We start from the raw sequence: 14388 nt of genomic DNA on the forward strand, positions 1-14388 counted from the left end.
AATTCCTCTCCTCATGCCTTTTGAAAATTAGGACGACACTTACAGACAACAACGCCTATATACTTAGGTAATGCAAAGTCTTTTTATCAGCAATATTTTGTTCCACAGACTGTATGAACTGAGCACTTAAAACACTAAGTTCTTTCCTTGCTTCACTAAACAAGGAAAGCATTAAGATACTGTGTCATGGCTGACGACAGAATCCTTATTACTGCTCAAGGATCTGGATAGCAGTACTGTTTAGACTGTCAATTGAGTCCATTACACAAAAGTAAATTAAACCATTTCATCCATACCATACATCACCATGACAACCATTTCAGCCTTGGTGACAAAAGTGACAGCAAAACCTTAAGCATTCACATTTTGTTCTCCATTAGCTTGAAAAAAATGTATACAACCATTAAACAGGAAACTAGAATAATTCTTTTAAATAGGAATTATTTCAACATATATATATAATTCTATACATTGCTTGAGAGGCAAAATAAGATGTGATCCCTGTCCCAATCTATGAAAGACAGAACACATAGCATTACAGTTCAAGAGAGGGATGTGAGGATTATTGGGAAGATAAGCAAACTGGAGAGGATTCCTGGAAATAGTTTTATGGCTTAATTTAAAGGAGGTGAGGCTGCTTGGGAAGTGAGTAATGAGATTTTCTTGGTGGCAGGCATGAAGCTGAGACTGGGAGAAAACTAGTAGGTAAGTATGTAATTATGATCTGGTTTTCATGGTAGTGCATCTTTAAATTCCTAAGGAGTCTACTGTTGCAATGCTAGCATTGATGCACAGTGCAACAGGTGAAACATGCAATATGTTCTCAAGGAGATGCTTTTGCTTGGTGTTTCCTTTAATCAGAAAAAAATAAAATAATGTGATCATGTAATTTAAGAGTGTATTCTAAAATAGCTGGCATTTCATAACTTTCGGGTGCTTGACTTTCAGTCTTAATAATGTTCTTTAAACAGTAAATGCCATTTCTTCCCTCTTGTGTTTTAATTTCTTGTAATTTTTCTTATGCTGTTGATTGGATGTTTAAAGTAATTGATGTGCTTAGGTCTTTTTATTTTTTAAATTTTAATCTAAGTTATGATAGTCATTTTTAGAAATACACAGAACACAGGCAAAAGGTGGAAACCCATTTTATACGTGTTTCACTAAGGGTTTGTCTTCATCATGGCTCATAGCTTCCTTTATTAGTTTTCCCTTATACAGGAACAACAAGAGTTTGCTTTAAAATACCAGAAACTCACACAGTAGGTTGGTTTTAATACAAGATGGGATGTAGGAAAATGTCTCCAGTTATGTTACCAAAAAAAAAGGTCAAACTTAAAATGTAGAGTGTATAAAACGGTAATTCAATCCATCTTAATGTATGGAACAGAGACTTGGCCAGCTACAAGAAAGGAAGTCAGTATGTATTCCACCATGGAAATGAAGATACTGAAATGGTCAAATGCTTGAACACTCCATAATAGGAAATGAAATAAGATTGTAAGGGGCACAATGAAGTTGCTCCAATTAAAGAAAAGTTTAGGGAGACTAAGCTATGTTGGTATGGGCATATGCAGCAGAGACCTGAAAGCTATATTGGTGGGATGGCTCTTGCAATGATTGTGGAAGAAAGATGACTAAGGGGAGGCCAAAGACTTGGTACATGGACTGGCTATTGATGGACCTCAGACATGCCAATCTACAGGACAGATCATGAGTTTTGGAAGAAGGCTATAAAAGTTGCTGACCCCAAAGCTGGAAGGGGGAAGGAAGAAAAAGACTGGAGGAAAGTGAGCTCCTCTTAAGGAAAAAAATTCCAAATGAAGGAACTTGCATTAAGGGTCAGATTACGAAACACTCGGTGTGGTCTGTCTCTCGCTATTAAAAATACCTCGATAGCAATGAATCATTGTGAATTGTGTGACTAACATCCCATCTCCTCCTGTACTGAACCTCATACTCCACCTAATGATGTGAAATCTGCTTTGCTGAGCCTGGAAATAAATGCCTATATTCTGCTAGCTGTCTGCCAGAAGGCAAATCAATGCCTCCTGACAAGCCATTTTTGCAGACATGAAATGAAACCCAAATAATCATTGCTTTTCTGAATATTAGGGACAAATGCTTCCTCTCTCCCCTCCTTCTCTTCAAGCCCTGTATCTAGAAAAGGAGTCCCTTTTGAGCTGTTGAAATTTCCATTGTGCATGAGCCCTGGCAAAGCCAGGCATCGCATGTTGCCTTTCCATTCCAATCATCGTTGGAATACTGCTACTGTGTTTTGAGTTACACTGAACGAATTTAACTCTGTGAATTTGAGCAAGACTAGTGGTTCAATAAGTAAACAGATCAGGCAGTAACAATTTCCTGTTTGTGACTGGAGCAAAGAGTGGAGTGGAAATGGTGTAGCGAAGGCTAAATAAGGCAGCTTTCTTCTGAGTGCTTTGGAGCTCAATGTGCCTGAAGAAATAAAGGACTCCAAGAACTTAAATCTAATTTTTCAAAACATAGGGTGAAAAGGATTCAAGTAGGGCACTGCTCACCAAACAGCAGCAGTCCCCATCACCAGGCTGGGGTAACATTTCACCCAACCACTGTCCCAACGTCTAGTTCTGCACCCCCTTAACAACTATGCTTTACCTGAGTAAGGACACTCCTGTATTTCATCAGTGGTGCACGTGCAAGGTCCAAGCTTTGATGACTCTTCTGGTGAAGGTTATAAACTCCATTAGGCCTCTGTACCTGTATTTTCCATGAATAGGGCTCTCAGGCTGGTTAAACTTACACAGCATCTGGCATGCACATTATATTGGTCACCTCACAGCAATAACTTTTAGCTTTGGCACCATGTTTTTACTCACGAAGGAGCCCTACAACACTCCATGCATCCAACTGAGCATCTCCTGTAACACCTCCTGGAGGCTCACAGCAGTTGCAAGCTAACATGACTCATGAGGCTCCCCTCTGACAAAGCTCAGGGTTTAAAAAAAAGGGCAAAAAACACTGCCTCCACTGAATACACAACTTGCAAAATGTTAGGCACCTCTGGGATGCACGGTGCTATATGAAAGCAAATGTTGATGTAACTTAAAAAATATCTTTTAATAATACAGGATTTCAGATCAATTTAGGAGAAGCAATTCTATCCCGCTCCCACTGCTACATCTCACTTGTTTTAAGCATGTGGTGTAAAATTTATACAAAGTACTTAAGTAATTAGGGGAACTGTAAGGCACTCATTTACTGAAAACCATATAAAAGCCTCATGAAAGGAATGCAATTTAAAAAAAAAATCAGTTGCCGTGAAACTCAGTGGCACATGCTATTGAAATCAAACTTAGCCAGATTCAAAAACGTTTAGACTTAAATGAATAAAAATTAATTCTGTTCTGATGGAGTGCCAGCAACAGCATAGTTAGGTTGCCACATGGTTTGGATTTAATTGTATCTTTACAGCACTTTTGTGCTCAGTTAAGGAAAGCGATGAAGAATGTGAATCAGAGGACTCTTAAGGTTTTATTTTCAGTTCTGCCGCTGACTTACTGCATGATCTGGAAAAGCCACCACTCTTCTGTGCCACAAATTTTTCCAACCTACAGAACACCAAAACTGCGCGCCCTAGGGAAGCAAGCATAAGTAAAAAAACAGAACTCAGCACTTAATGGGCCTGCCCAACCTGAGAAAAACTACTAACAGGGAAATTGTGTGGTCTAGTTAATTGATGTTTGTAAAGTACTTTGCACTATTTTTTCATATGACGTTCTCAAAATATTATATTGGAAAGGGCAAGCTGCATTTTTTTCCTGCTTTCACAAGATGGAAATCTGAGTATTAAACATTACTCTCAACTGCTGTAAAAACAAAAACAAGCCTGTAACAGTTTTTTTTTTTATTTTCTTACAACCACTTAAAATTGTCATATTATACCACAAACTTATGTACACTCTTATTTACAGAGAAACAGGCAAAATATCCATCCAAACTATTTAAAAAAAACCTTTTGATTAAATTACTATACCTATCAAAAATGATGAGACTTGATAGACATATTTTCTTGTGTATATTTCTCTTCCATTTCGTATTTCACACTCAATGCATATATTATATAAAAAAAATAAAAAAAAGCAAGCAGATAGGACAACATAATATGCATTTAATTGGGATTTTTTGTTGTTGGTTTAACAACAAGTAGCTAATTTTAAAAGGCAAAATACAGGAAAAGTGCATCAATTCTAATGAGTTAGTATAAGAAAGAGGCCTACACATGGTGCTGGTACTGGTCAGGATGGTCTCCCAGCAGACCTCTGATTGTCTACAAAGGTTTTAACAGAAGAAAAAACAAACAAAAGAACAGGGGAGGAGAAACATGAGACCTCAAGAGAAACACAGACAGTATCTTCTCATGAGGCTTCTTGGAAACCGGCGCTTGATGACTTCTGGAAAGGGCGGGTATTATTTTTGCCCAGACTTCACAAACTCATCTATTCATTCACCCCGCTTGACCGAGAGCTCCAGCCTCACCACGTAAGCCAGCTTTGAATTGCTTTCCTCATGCTCAGCAATGCTGGAGACCTCCACAGGTTCAGAACTCATAGGACAGCAGAACCCATCACGGGTGTCAACTTGATTGTGCTAAGTCACTTAGATCCTCTGCCTCTGAAGTTTGTCAGAATGAGATCTGCTGACTTCCATGGCTTAGGCTTTAGCCTTACCGTTGGTGTCAGACTGAACAGAGCACGTATGTCTTCTGATCAAACAATTCTATCTGCCACCACATGATATGCTAAAGCACAATGACAGCTCCAATTTATAGTGAGTTAGCATCTAGCATGGAGACACTGAAGTCCTACCAACCTTTACTCCATTTTTGCTCAGATTTGGTCAGATTTCAAATTTGATATTAAAAAAGGCAAATTACAGTAAAGAAGCTTGCACTGTAGTTCGTGTATCCAAGACTCACTCTAACCTTTCACCCATAAGGCTGCCTTCAAAAACAAGGCTATTGGTATGATTTGGGGAAAGTTAGGCAACACTAAAATGTGGCTCAGCACATTATTCATTGAAATGGAATTTTCAACTCATATTTAAGAAGTCTTCAGACATACCCAATTATGTTGGCTTGGATCCTCAAAGGTATTTAGGCTCCTAACTTCCACTGATTTCAATGAACGTTAGGAACCTAAATATCTTTGAGGATATAGGCCTTTGTGCTTCATGAATGTTAAGTACTCTAAACTCAAAGTAGGCAGTAACCAGTGCTACAACAGCTGGTTAGGAAGGAGCTATGTACAGTATCGTATTTTGACTTTATGATAAGGTTACCTCATCTTTTCTTTTGCCTTGCTCCTTTACCCAGAGTACAACAGTGTGGCGGATTTGCGAAGGCATCAATTTCCTATCCAGTCTTAAACTGCATAATTTGATGGATTTGCACAGCCTATTTGGCTGCAATTAAGACCTCATAAGCCTTTTACTAGTAATGTATAAAATCTTTGTACATCATATGGAAAAATGGAGTGCTAAGTCTCACAAGTAATAAATATATTTATGTTTCTTTGAACTTAGCAACTCACCATTAGAATTGGGAATAAGATAACTAGCATCAAAGTCTGCCACCACAACAGAGAACTGTTAATGTTGGGATAGACAGACATCTAAAAATTACACCTAAGTCTCACCCAACACGCTGTCTTTATCAAATCCATAAAGGTCTGGTAAGCTCGTTGGCATTCTGTACTATTCTCAAATGTGAATGGCTTTCTACCTTGTGCCCTAGACAGTGACTTGCTTTTTTCTAATGCTAGAAAAAATTGAAAGTAGCTTTAGATCGGTATGATCAGTCTTATGCCTCTCCCCTTTTGGAAGGGTCTCTTTCCCTTCATCTCTGTGCCTGTTTGGGAGAGTAGGCTAAAAGCTGCTCTTGAACCTGACAGTAATTGGGACATATTAACTTCTCATCCAGGGGATGTTATACGTGAACATTTTTAGAGACCAAACACTTCTCTGCTATGGGCCCATGGGAGTACAATACACCAGCCTGCTAATGAAATCTGTTTGCCCAACATAGCTAAATGTAGCATAGTAAGTGCATGCCAGGCAGGTAGCATCCCAAGTTTTCTAAAGCTATGATGTGCTAAACTCAGACTGTATAATGCAGCTACTCAAGTTTATAACATTAAAAAAGTGAGGGAGGCAGGAAAAGTAAATCCTCTGCTACTCAACTGGTCAGCTATGGAAGATCCTCCTTTACCCTCTGTATATACAATGATACCTAATAAGGCGCTCATTTTCCTGTAGTGAAGATTTGCTAGAAGAGACTTGCAAAACACCATTGCCCTTAATTTCCCCTACCTCTCATGCAGAATTTATGGCAAGTGGATACAGTATAATCCCTGAAGCCAAACATATAGTTAAGGTCACAGCAACTCCTGCTGGTGAAGATATGATTAGCCTAGTGCCAAGATTCACCCAACAAGTTACTTGAAGCTATCTAGTTCTGCAGAAACAAAGGGACTACAGTAGCACGTGAGCCTATTTCAAGTCATGTCAGTATAAGATCAACAGATATAAGCCAAAATACCTCTTTGTATTGTAGATGGAAAAGGTTCTTCTAAACAGTATCAAATGAAAAGGCCATCCATAGGCAATCCATAAATATCCCCTTAAATCCAGCAATAAAGACAGAGTGCATTTTCCCCAGGAAATGAAGTGTACAAAAACCTGTGTGCAGCATAGAAACATTATACAAAATGGAAAACATCCCTTTTGAAAACTCAAATAAAAGTGGATCCCATTGGGACCAGACTGCCAATGCCTTCCAAAGTGAGACAGAATAATCAGCCTATAAAACATGCTCAAGATGACCTATGGCTACTTCACTGGCCTCTGAAGCAGCTGATTGTTTTATTTAGAGAGACAAATGAAGTATGAAATCTATACTTTAAAACAAAACCCTAGATTTTGTGATAAAAAGTTTATTAAATCTCTCTCTATGTTTAAGTTCTGTTCTTTTCTGACATCTACCAAACATGCCCATTTTTATCAGGAGGGAAATGCCGCAGTCTTGGCTACAGAGCAGTCTTAGAGTTTGGAGTCTGCTTTTCCTTCAATTAATTAGAGAGTCTTACGCAACCTTGTTCTGCCAAAGATCTCTTGCATAATATTCCAGCCCTGACATTTTCTGTTGGTCAAGTTTCTCAAGGAAAGTGCTAAAAGTCACTCCATTTCCTCAAGGGAAAAAAATCAAGAACCAAAATTTCCATTAGATGCATATGGAAAGGGCTTGCAACATGATTTCAATACAAATGTTTTAAACTTAGCTAGTGATGGCTTGAAAACAAAAGGAGTGTGTAACTCATTCACGCGCACATACATCCTTCCCACTCCTCCCCACAAGGATACTAACTGGTAAATAGTTGGTCTTACATTTAGATTTCCATTTTAGGATGGAGGAGGATTCTTTGGATTTTAGCACTTCTCTGAATATTTTTGACTTGACTGAACTATTCTAAGGGACTTGCAGCAAAAGAAACCCTCTACTTATTCAGATCTGCTCACAGTGAAAGCTGCTTCATTGCATTCACCTCCCCTCAGTGCCTTGGATGGGCCATGAACCGACACCAGGACAAAGTGAACCCCCCAGTTTTCAGTTTGCAAATGATGCCCTAACTGAACCCTTACAGTTTGGCTCATACAGCATCCTAGGAACTAAACCCAGGAGGCTTGAGTGGAGCTCAGATTTCTTCTATGGCCAATCTCTAGCTACCATACATCTTAAAAGCCACTAAACACATCTTTCCTGCACTCCCTCCACAAACAAACTCCCTTAGCAAGCACAAGCATCCCCTACTTTCTTCAAGTGTCCAAATGCCTGCCTCAGCGCTTTCTGCAGGAGTTTGAGTGGGGGGGGGAAGAGCAGGGGAGACATGCTTTCTGATTTCCCACCTGTATGTAAACCTCAGCACGTTCCTCCAGATACGAGACATGTGAACGCAAGCAGAGGTTGATGAATGCACAGAATCTGGAACTCTATGCTCATTTTCATGTGGATCTGAAGTTTGATGTCATTTCACACAGCAGTATTAGACAGTAAAGTTGGCTCTGTTGCTCACTAAAGGCTTATGCAGAGAACAGCTGTGCAGAGCTCCAGATGATGGCTATTTGATTCCATTCCGGCTTGACCCACAATTCACCACTAATGCAGCTCCAGTGGTGTAAGTTAGTGTAGGCAGGGCTTAGTTTTCAATCACTTTTACCAAATGGTCTGCTCTGAGTCAAAAACCTTAGTTATGTCCACACTACAGCTCCCGCTCTTGCTTCCTCTGGTGGAGGTGAACAGATGGTGAATTTTCCTAGTGCACACACAGACTCAAGGCTAATCTAGTGGGGCAGAGAGAAGAGCAGCACTTAACATGCTGTGCTATGATACCCAGCTACTTCATACAGGCAGAAAAGGGACGAAGAGAGTCAAGCCATGTTTTTAAAAGACAAGTCCAGTAATTCTACCTGATGATAGCCCGGATGCAGAAAAGGGAGGAGCACTTTTCCTTTCTCCCCACCCCCAACATAGCAGGACAGTGCAATGTAATACATTTTCCAAACTCCTTCTAAGGGAAAAGGTGATGGTCCTGAAGTGCCAAACAAATTTATGTAGTTTTCAGTCACAGCTTTGGAACAGAGCTTACCTGGCGATCAGAGCTGCATGATGATCATGTTTTGAGCTTTTGATCTCTCTAAGGAACAGCAGCTACTGTACAGCTACCAATGAACTTCTCAAAAGAATTAACCCCGCTCATCCTCAATAATCACTTTTACTGTTCAGGCGGCAGAGGTAGTTAAAAAAAATCCAAAAACACTAATATAAAAGAAACAACACTCTTGCTATAATGTACATTCAGAACCCTGTGGCCACATCATTGTCCTGACAATGAGCTAATTTAAATAAAAAAAAAACACTGATGTGTAAAGAGCACATCCCAAAGCCAGTGCTATCTTAAAGCAAATGTTCTCTTTCTGAGAAAGGAAATGAAGTACTTCCTCTGAATGGTTAGGAATAGGAAAAAGGTGTTTTCCAGTAGCTGCCTTCTCACTTACACAGCATCCGTCTTTCCTTTCCTTTTATAATTCTGCACCATCAGAATTCGTGAAATATCTGTTTCCTTATAGGAAACATTTCTGTAATCATTTAAAAAAAAAGTAGTAAAAGTGATCAGCAGAGTGAGAGTAACGTGTTCCCAAGCTGGCAGCCAGCTGCAAGGGTAGCTGCTATGTTTGCATTGGCATTTTGATCCAGGTGCTGTCTTCCCTCCCTCAAAGTGCAAAACTGTGGCTGAATAGATGTGTGTAGGTCACTGGAACTGGAGCCTCAGTTTAACCCCATTTGACATTCCCTGCAAGAAAGGGAGGAGTGTGTTGCTTCAGTTGTGCTTCCAAAGGTCCGGTTTCATTTGGCCACCCCTTAGTTAGCAAACTGCTGATAAAAAGCAAGTTTGACCCTTTCAATGTGATGGCAAAGTTTAATGGCTGGCCCAAGTTTCAAGTCCATGCACTCCTGAACAGTGGGCAGGGTGAGCAGGAGAAGCGCCTGACCATCTATTTCCTGTTGGGAGACAAACAAAACATTGATAAGGCAGAATTAGTTGCTCATTTACTCCCCTACAAATTTTGGCTTCTTGACTTTCTATCGTTAGGAATTTGCCCTTTCACTTGTGCTGCTTCATTTAGGTAGAAATCTCTTTCTCATCCCTTCCTCCCTTCCAATCTCATCTTGAAGTGCTGGTCCATTATAAAATTGACTAAACAAGGTATCATGGGGTTTCATCTTTACTGTCTCAATTGTTCCATAGCAAATGTATTCAGTTTACAAGTAATGTTTTTCCCTAATTTCCAGCCCTGCAGTCTCAATCTGAGTTCAGAGAAGCATGCTGGGTTGTGTTCTCATGCATCTCCCTACAGTAATACAGGCTGTGCAGGCCAAATTTCACCCTCAATAACACCTATGCAATCCTACAGCCTTCACATTATGCCCTTCGCAACATTTGTATTCACCACCCAGGAGGGACTGGGCAATTCGTAGCACTGGACACTTAATATGAGAGACTGGAAAAAAATCTACCTTTGAAAAATAGAGGTAATATGAAAAAAATATATTAAAAGGATTCAATTTTTGTGCTGTGTTTTTGATATCCTCTTAAACATGCATTAAAGTTTCTTTCCCTAATGATTCCTTCTTCATTAGTGCATCAGCAAAGCACTATGTGATGCCTAGTAACAAACATTTAGCATTCTCCAAACTTTAAGGTTTGCAGAGTGCTTTGTAAGTGTTACTTAAAGTAAACTTTATATTTACAAATCATTTGATATTGGGAGTGCCATTTGGGTCAACATAACAAGCTCTAAATCCTCTTTCAAATAGGCTACTGAATTCAATGTGACCTGTTCTGGCTGCTGTGTATCAGTTTTCTCCCAAGTCATTTGTGGAAATCGGGTGCATGAGATAGCAAAATGTTCAGTAAGCAACTGAACACAATCGAATGCCTCTATTCCACAACCAGCTGTAAGGAACACTAAGTTTTTTGCCATACCAAAAACCATTATAAAAACAGCAGTAACTATTTTTTACTCTTCAATATTTAAAACTGGTTTTATGTGGTCAGTCAATCAGCAGATGCTCAGAATGAAGCAGCAAGTTCAATTATTTTTAAAATGTGTTGCATACCTGATCCAGGAAAATTCTGGCTAAGGGGGCGCAGTCTGTGGATTTGAGGAACCGCACAACGTCAGCCACGCTCCATTCCAGAGGGTTACTGTCCAGTTGCAGCTTTTCAGCAACTTCAATCTTTATTTCCTAACCCACCCACCCCCAAAGACCCCAAAATGTTATATTTGCCATGTCCAAAAATATTGCCATATTCACATAGAATGTTCTTAAAATAACTCTGAACTTGAGAGGCAGCACAGTCTGGTGGAATGATAAGAATTAAAAGTTAGGAAGTGCTGAATTTTAAAATCCCAGCTCTGCCAATGGTTTGCTGTGCAGACTTGGGAAAAACCCCCAAAACTCTTTATTTTATAATTTTAAAATTAGGGTAGCATCCTTCTCTCCCTCCCAAGCATGTCATGAAGACTTGCATCATGCTTTGAGATGGAAAGTGTTAGTGCCCTCAAGCTCATGGTCCCTGCCTGACACTAGGCATGGTGGTTCACAGTCTCAGGGTTTTATTGCATATATCTCTGCTCTTGGATTCCCAGATAGCAGTAGAGCCTGAAAACACTTATTTTTGCATGGCCAGGAGGATGCATCTTTCCCATTCAGACGCAGAACTCCCCCTAGTTATCAATGTATCTCATTAGAAGACTAAACTAGCATGACACACAATACACAAGCAAAATCTTAACTATGACCTTGGCAATATTAGGGCAAAGTAACTTTCCAAATGAAGAGACTGTGACAAGATATGTTGATACAAGAGAATATGAGGTCACCATTAAGGCTGTGTGGAAGAGAAAGTTGTGGTATGTATTGCTTTTCAATCTGTATTCGAGATGGAAGTGAAAACTTTATGGAGTGTTACTGACAGCGTTTTAGGCACTGTGATGATGGCACATTGGACCTCTTTACTTTCATGCTTCTAAGGCTTTGGGTGGGTCCTGCTACAAACAAACAAAAACTACATATAATTACAATTATGTTAATTTGAAGTTTTAATGATTATAGATTCAGTACAGACTTGAGTTCTGAAGGAACAGTTAGTTGTATTTGATTTAGCAGCAGCTTGTCCATTTCATCACAAATAATGGTTTTTATTTTTAAGAAACACCAAAATTTGCTGATAATTTTGGTAACAATTTCCAAAGCTATGATCCTCTTACAACATTTTGGTCTTGGCTTAGTGGACAGATTCCCCAGTAAGCTCATCAGAGCTGGCTATATTAACACCCTTTGGAGCTGGCATTTGCTCTACCAACCCTTTTCCTTGCAATTCAAGGAATGTCACCTTTGCATTTAGCACTGGGAAGACTGGACACAGAGTGCTCCAGCTATAAATTGGAAATTAAAAGCAACTTTTCATCAGGATGATGAGTGAAATTCACAGCAAACTGCCAAGAGGAAAGTTCTGAATTAATAACATCTCCCTCCCAACACCTGGGAGAAGCCATCAAACCACTGAGAATGTAAAAGAGATTCTGTTTTTTAAGAGGTACCTTTGGTGAAGGAGGTTTATTTTCATCATCAGAGAAGGAAAAGGTTCGGAGCTTCCTCTTCTGCTTGTCTTGATCCTGAACCAGGCAATGGGACAGTTCACTCTGTGTGGGAGAGGAGGACCGCGATTTCTTTTCAGACACTTCCAACTCCTCAAGCAGGTCATCTTGCTGTTCTGAGGTGCTGTCCTCACTCATGGATTCTTCATCTATGTCATCCTGGTCATCCTCTTCCTCTCCCCCACTACCCTGAAAGAGGAGAGAAAAGAATACAGTTAGAATGGGAAATTTAGTACATAAAAATGCTATGAGGGTCTCTGATCTTTACACTCAGAGTTGTATGCAGTGTAGTTGTAGCCTAGTTGGTCCTAGGATATGAGAGAGACAAGGTAGGTAAGGTAATAACTTTTATTGAACCAACTTCTGCCAGTGAGAGACAGAAGCTTCTGAAAGATATTACCTCACCCACCTTGTCTCTCTGATCTACAGTAACTGTTTAGCTGCACAGGATCTAAAGGAACTGGTAACTGGCTGTGCACAGAGTCCTATTACACCACCAGGGCATTCTGTGAACATGCACTGTACTTTTTAAGTCTCCTGGAGCTGCATACCTGGGGAGATCCAACTGGAGAGTTGTCTGCTGAGGTGGAAGACCGTTTTTTCTTATAGACAAAGAAGTGTTTTCGTCTCTTCCTCCTCTTGCTGGGTTTCTTCACGCCTGCTTCCAAGTTACTGTGGCCGCCTGGTGGTCGGCCAATCCTTTTGTTTTTTCTCTTCCCATAATAGTGTGCTATATGGAAAAAAGCAAAGAGTGTGCACTTCACATGTGTTGCACTGCAATGGAACTTCAGCCTCATTAGTTATCTCTTTTTAGCCCTCAGGAATGCAGAATCATTAACAGGAAGCTTTCCAACAGAAATCCAACTGTGGAGAATATCAACATGAACGGATCTAGTCTTTTCTTCAATATAATACATCGCGTATGTGTTTATTAATAAAATTATATTCACCCAATAGAGGGAAATTATATTTCTTTAGTTCTGAGAAAGGCCTCAAATGAACAGTTTTTGGTGCAAACAATGTCATCAGCTATAGAGTGGCAGATGGCGATGGAGGGATTCTGCAGGATATGGCATAGCCTATTCCTATATTGATCTATTTATTGATATGATACATAATCTACTCTCACTGTGGCCAGGAGTTCAAATTAATAAAAGACATTATGGAGGCAGCTTTTGCTATAACAGAGTGGCAGGACTGATAAAGACGGTAACTTTTAATGAAAGCATCCATGAATCAGTTTTTGGCCTAGAAATCATCAGCAGGAGTTAATACAATATTAGGCATAATATCTGACCAGAAGTTAATAGCTGGTTATATACTGGTGATGTTCACTGTTAGATAATCATTGTTTTGACCCAAGACATGGATATCTAGGTAGTTACATGGCCTACATCAATAGCACTTAGGCTGCTCATCAGGGTGAATGAAGTGATATATAATTTGTAACATACTCTGAGATCCTTCTGGATCAAAGGCATTGTCTAAATGAAGATTATTATTATGGTTAAAAAACACTGGTGTCTACTCACTGTATTTGGTCTTTGTCAAGATGGAGCAGTTCTCTGAACACTTATCTAGCACCATCTGTGGGCCAAAGAGATTTGGGCAGCATTCCAGTTTGATGCAGGTTTTTCTACAGAAATCTGCCACCCGATCTGCTGTTCTCACAACCTCCACAGTGGCACGGTAACTCTTCCCTTTATACCTGCCGTCAGGAGAATATCATCATAATCTAGCTGGCACTAATACTGTTATTCACTGTAATAAAGATACTATATTAAATTATCAACATCAGTATATCCTAAGCAAGTTTGAAGAGAGCTGGTGAAAGGCTTTGGCTCAACAATTGTAAAAACCAAAGACCTCCCTTTAGCAATGTAAAATGACAGATGCACATGTGAATAAATATTAACAGCATAGGCAGTTGCTGTGCCACGCTTTCACACACTGCCCTGCTAGTATGCTTCCAATATGATTTGGAGGGAATATTCCCATAGTTTATATGAACATGGAGACTAAACCATCTTATCTAAGATGGGACTGCCAAAGTTGCCAGTTAATATCCATTGGCATGTAGACACTGCTCACAAAGATCTGGATTGATTCTACCAACTCATAGCAGAGGCCACT

General features: G+C 39.7%; 1 protein-coding gene across 4 annotated transcripts in view; it reads right to left on the reverse strand.

Moving 5' to 3' along the window:
* Positions 1 to 3507: 3507 nt before the first annotated feature.
* Positions 3508 to 14388, reverse strand: part of SFMBT1 (Scm like with four mbt domains 1) — a 128619-nt gene continuing 117738 nt past the window's right edge. For 2 of the 4 annotated variants that reach the window (XM_067568096.1, XM_067568097.1), the window contains exons 18-22: positions 13788 to 13963; positions 12807 to 12985; positions 12199 to 12444; positions 10712 to 10840; positions 6044 to 9592 (exon numbers count right to left, since the gene is read on the reverse strand). In XM_067568096.1, the coding sequence (XP_067424197.1) occupies positions 9452 to 9592; positions 10712 to 10840; positions 12199 to 12444; positions 12807 to 12985; positions 13788 to 13963 (871 nt within the window). In that variant the 3' untranslated portion in view covers positions 6044 to 9451. Of the gene's footprint in view, positions 3613 to 6043; positions 9593 to 10711; positions 10841 to 11090; positions 11647 to 12198; positions 12445 to 12806; positions 12986 to 13787; positions 13964 to 14388 lie in introns of those variants that run through there. The other 2 variants (XM_067568099.1, XM_067568100.1) reach the window with 2 other exon arrangements.

The sequence above is a fragment of the Emydura macquarii genome, unplaced genomic scaffold (assembly GCF_026122565.2).
Source record: "Emydura macquarii macquarii isolate MOO-44397 ecotype Brisbane River unplaced genomic scaffold, CSIRO-AGI_Emac_v2 contig_2846, whole genome shotgun sequence".
Lineage (NCBI taxonomy): Eukaryota > Metazoa > Chordata > Testudines > Chelidae > Emydura > Emydura macquarii.